Source organism: Zerene cesonia, chromosome 19 (assembly GCF_012273895.1).
Source record: "Zerene cesonia ecotype Mississippi chromosome 19, Zerene_cesonia_1.1, whole genome shotgun sequence".
Taxonomy (NCBI): domain Eukaryota; kingdom Metazoa; phylum Arthropoda; class Insecta; order Lepidoptera; family Pieridae; genus Zerene; species Zerene cesonia.
Window position 1 is genome coordinate 2,397,949 of NC_052120.1, and position 5,418 is coordinate 2,403,366.

At 32.9% G+C, this 5,418-nt stretch overlaps 1 protein-coding gene across 1 annotated transcript in view; it reads left to right on the forward strand.

The window, feature by feature from the left end:
- The window catches only part of LOC119834257 (cytochrome P450 4C1-like), a 9,329-nt gene extending 4,878 nt beyond the window's left edge, over window positions 1-4,451 (forward strand). Inside the window, exons 5-9 of the mRNA XM_038358593.1 lie at window positions 146-525; window positions 1,732-1,800; window positions 2,712-2,880; window positions 3,622-3,804; window positions 4,098-4,451. Coding sequence (XP_038214521.1) covers window positions 146-525; window positions 1,732-1,800; window positions 2,712-2,880; window positions 3,622-3,804; window positions 4,098-4,267 — 971 coding nt within the window. The 3' untranslated portion in view covers window positions 4,268-4,451. The remainder of the gene's footprint in view (window positions 1-145; window positions 526-1,731; window positions 1,801-2,711; window positions 2,881-3,621; window positions 3,805-4,097) is intronic.
- The last annotated feature ends 967 nt before the right edge of the window (window positions 4,452-5,418 follow it).

Genomic DNA, 5,418 nt, shown 5'->3' on the forward strand with positions numbered 1-5,418 from the left:
ATATTATTATTTATTTAATTTAGATACGCAATAAAATAATTATACAGTATAGTATAGAATCATCTCTTTATCATAGCTAATTAATAATTATAATTATCGATATCAAATGAAATAAAGTATTTAGTAGGAGTCTATTTTATTACAGAGACGACTATGGGTACATCAATGAAAGCGGGTATTGAAACAGTAACGGAAAAGTACTTTGATTCAATTCACGCCTTTGGTTCAACAACGGTACAAAGGTTCTGTCGAATCTGGATGTTTTTTGAATGGTCATTCAATTTGTCGCAAGCAGCTAAAATCCAAAAGAAGTTATTGAAAAATTTACACGTGTTTACGACACAAATTATCCGCGAGAGAAAGGCTTATTTGGTAAATAATCCTCTAGATGATACCATTGATATTGACCACGAGACGAGTAAAAAGGGTCGCTTAGCTATGTTAGATTTGTTGTTAAAAAACGAAAGTGATGGCTACATTGATATAGATGGTATTAGAGAAGAAGTGGATACATTTCTATTTGAGGTGGGTAAATAAATTTTATATTTAATCTCAAATTAAATGTAGATTGAACTCTGAAGGGTCCAAAAAACCGGGTACCTTGCTTGCTTTATATTTTAAATAACCGGTAGCTCTGATAACACAATTCTTAATATTGCAGATATGCTTGGTATGTACACGTTTTATATTATTTAATTTCCGCTTACACAAAATTTTACAAACAACGACACAATCTCCAATATTAGTTAACATGGATATAGGTCGTAGGCATAGGGCGGGTACCTATCATTTCTATTCATTTGTATTGTACTCATTTTTCTATAATTTTACAAAGTTAACTAGTAATACGTAGATACATGTTACTTCCTTAAGTTTTTGCTATCTCAGATATGCAGTTGTCAAACACCAATTAATTTTTAATGAGCAGTCTTGCCGTGTGTTTAAATGTAAGCCAATTATAGGATGTCCGATATTATGGTCAATTATAAATGAATAATAGACAATCGTATATTACATAAATGAATACAAGAATATAAATAGAAGATAGAGGTTTGTGTTCAAGGCGGTAGTTACTATACGTGAATCGCGATAATGATAACTACAAGACGACGTATAGTAGTAACCAAAATTATAGAAAACATTACTGTAATAATATCATAGTCGCCATGAAAATAACTTTTTTGGTAAAGTGGGTAAACGAACTTAAAGTAAACTAATAGTAGATAGGTAATCAACACCGCTGAAAATAAGGTATAAAATCATTTTTTTAATTCAATAAATCAATGTCTTGTAGCTACTTATAAACTTTCCTCTTGAAACACTTTATTAAAATAGCCTCAAAAAATTATTTGCGTAGTTTTAAAGTAAAGCGACTAAGTTAAATGTGGGAGACACCTTTCCCTGTCCATTCCTTCTGATGTCCTTCTGCCTTGTTCAGTCGTTCGCTAAGTCACTACCTACCTCTGCGAATGTAATGAACAGGCGTATCACCAGCTTAGCTGCCCGCTATGACATGAAAAAATAATTATGCTATGTAGTGCCCAGTTAGCAAAGCAATACCTACTTTCTAGTAGTCTATGCTGAAAAGTAATTTATTAAATAAAGAGGGTGTTTTACGAAATGAGTTTGATGAAATGAGACCATTGTGCTAATAATTTGTCTATTATGTGTGTTGCCACTATGCCCGGCTCTTATAAAATTATTTAATTTGTAAATGGTTTGTGTTTACAGGGACACGACACAACGGCGATGGCGCTAAGTTTTATGATAATGCAATTAGCTAATGACTCACGAGTACAGGTAATATCTCGTTATACTAATTTTAATGAGACAAGTTATAAAGATGAATGGCTAGTCCTCTACGCGACAGTCTGGTGTTTAGGTGTTTTTACAAAGTATTATGCGCAATGTAGTATGTAAAGAAAAACAAGATATAGTATATACCATCACAGAGTTTAACCGGTATAGTTTCTGTTCCTGTGAATGTGTTACGGAATAAAACTAAACTATATCCTCACCGGGTCTCAAACTCAGAGGCCCATATCCTTTTTATTACCCTTTCTAATCCTTTCGACAATCTCTTCTTAAATTCTATTCCAATTTAAAGACCGGCAATCCATTTGTAGAGGTCGATGCAGACCTTACGCCTCGCCAAATGTTCATGGGCGGTGGTAGCGCTAACCATAAGCTACGAACATTGGTTTCACACGAGCTTGTACTCAACGAAATTGTAAATATATGTCTAGAATAATACATGACAATTTTTAGGGCCTTACGTGACAAAGTTATTTAATCCATGTTTTTCTCTAAGTACCGTTTTTCTCTTTAGCTCTGAAACTTTGAAAAACGAAAGAATCAAAATTATTGATCCTTATTTTTCTAAAGATGATCAATTTTATGTATTTCACATATAGCTTATTATATTTCATACTAGCCTTCCGGAGGAAAGATAGACCCGGGGTTTTCCTTGCATGCTACCGTTCCCGCGGAATTACGCGAAATTTACAATTTCCCCGGAATAAAAACTCCTATGTCCGTCTCCTGGTTCTAAGCTATCTCTGCACAAATTTCCAGCCAAATCGGTTAATCCATTCTTGAGTTATAAGTAGTGTAACTAAAACCACTCTCTTATATGTATAGTTCACTCTTTTATATCACTCTTTAGTATGTATCACTCTTTTATATGTATAGTTATAGCTTTGATTTTTCAGAATAAATTATATCAAGAAATGGAGGGTATATTCCGAAACTCTGCACGTCCCCCTACGGTAGACGATTTAGCTGAAATGAAATATTTAGACTGCATCATCAAGGAAACATTACGTTTATACCCGAGTGTTGCCATGATCAGCAGACACATTAAGGAGGATTTGAAGTTAGGTAAGTTCAAAATTACATAAAACTTCTTTGGTGTTTAGTGCATTTGGTAAAGTGACTGAATGCTGATATATTAAGGTAACGTTACGTAGGTGTAATGTTAGCTAAACATGCATACTATGAAACAGTGCTGTTCCCTGATGACTATTTTGATTCAACCGCCCATCCGCTTTGCCATGAATTGATTTCATTTAAATTATTTGAATGCGTTAAATTATGCGAATCTTATTCGTTATCAAAATAAAACGATGTAATGAGACAATTCAAGACACTTCTTAAGACAATTAAAGATAATTTTATCAATAAATAAATAAATCGTTTCGGTCTATTTATGATACTTGTTTCGCAGTTTGATTCTATAGTATATTTCAGTCTATAGTATAGGTAGGTACCTAAAAACTGACCAATTATGACGCAATTCAGCGTACAATCATGTTATACCATGCCTAGCACATGCTACTCTTATTTTAGAAAATCCATGCATTTTGCAGTTGCCAGTTTTCACATAAAAACATTTATCGCCAACGAAACTGCTTTATCAAAAAAATAAGGTTCCCAATTCGACAGTTTTTTTTTATGTTTGTGACCTCATACCTTTTTACTGGGTGAAACGATTTTGGTGATTATATTTTTATGTGAAATAAGTACCTGCCCGTATGATCCTATTAAATTTGGTCATGTTCTGACAATTTGATGTCGCTTTAGGGTTTTTGTTAAAAATAATTATTTATTTCAACCTTCCAGCCAGCGGCTACACCATACCAGGTAACACAACGTGCAATATCCACATTTACGACGTCCACCGTCGAGCTGATTTGTATCCAGAGCCTGAGAAGTTTATCCCCGAGAGATTCCTTCCGGAGAACAACGAGAAACGCAATCCGTACGCCTATATACCATTCAGTGCTGGCCCAAGGAATTGCATAGGTATGTATTTTGGACCCTATTGTGTTACGTAACTCGCAATATCTTCGCGTAGTACTCAGATAAAAAGTAATTTTTCGGTTTTTCCATGTCTCAATCTACCTGAATATCAAATTAACTAAATGTGGTTTGAAGGTTAAGAGTTGTTTTTACACAACATTTTGAAACGTATTTATCCTGCCGTTTAGGAGATATTTAGGAGTAGTAGTATTTTTATTATAATTTTCAACACATCTTATTCCTATACTAAATATATAGCATAATCCGTTTAATGATTATTGTTGATAAATTTTCAGGTCAAAAATTCGCGATGTTGGAAATGAAGGCTCTGCTTTCAGGCCTAGTTAGAAGATTTCGCATTGAGCCAGTCACTAAAGCAGATGAAATTCTATATAAATGTGACTTAGTGTTACGCCCAGTTCATCCAGTTTACGTACGATTTAGGAATAGGAACCAATCTCTATGAAATAGTTCATTTATTTTTATTAATTAAATTTTATAAAAAAATGCACATTTAAGGTCATTTTTTGACTGTTGAAATAAAGAGGAAATTCTATGGGTATTTATAACATTTATGAATGTAACTTAATAGATATTTCTTATTTACCACAACATCATTTACACATTCGTACAAATAGCGAGCGAAGCGAATAACGAACATACGTTTTATCACGCTTACATAATCCTCTTCTTTGTTAATGTATAACACATATAAATCAGAAGGGTCTAGTTTGACAAGGGTAATTCAATTAAATTTTTTATAAATGCGTCGCTACAATTTTGCCAATTGCAATCATTTGACAAAAGTTATGTGACGTCGCGTTACAATAGTGACAGACGAATAAAGATTAAAACGTTTAGTTGAATATTTCAATCATTAATTCAATTAACTTGGATGATGTTTGGTAGTATATTTGTGTTAGGACTTAGTTAAATTCCTATGAAATGTTTACCTAATTACCATGATTCCAACGACTTATTGGGTTAATCTATTGTGAAGATTTAAGGTATTTAAAACGCAAACGAACAAATTTTTAAAAGAAATTTATTACACAATGTAAATGCAACATCAAATTCAGTCTTAAAATACGTACATTTACCTTAGCATACACGAGGCACTGGCACGTTTAATAGTCAATACAATATAATTCTCAATCAAGGGAGCAATTAGATGTATAGCAATGATGGAAATATTATACTGCAAAAGGTAACGTGATCAAATTAAGAACAGTTCGTAATAGAGGCCGGAGGTACCTTAGAAGGGCTCTGTACCAAATCAAAATTCGTAGGTTTTCAAGAATAGTCAAGATTACAAAAAAAAACAAAAAGAGGGCTCCTTCAGCAACTTTATACGCTGGTAGCGACATGGTGGTAGCCAATCCCTGGTTTATAACAAAAGAATCATTACCACAATCACATAAAATTAAGTGGATAGTCACATTTTTATATCATAGCCAAACAATAACCACATAAACATTATTAAAAGTTTTGCTCCCCTATCAAGAATATAAAACCTTAATAGCTAAATACACAAAGTTGATTTAAAAAAATATAAAAGTTATTGTACCTTCGTATATAACAACCGTTTCGTGTTTTACATTCCTGTATTTTACTTCA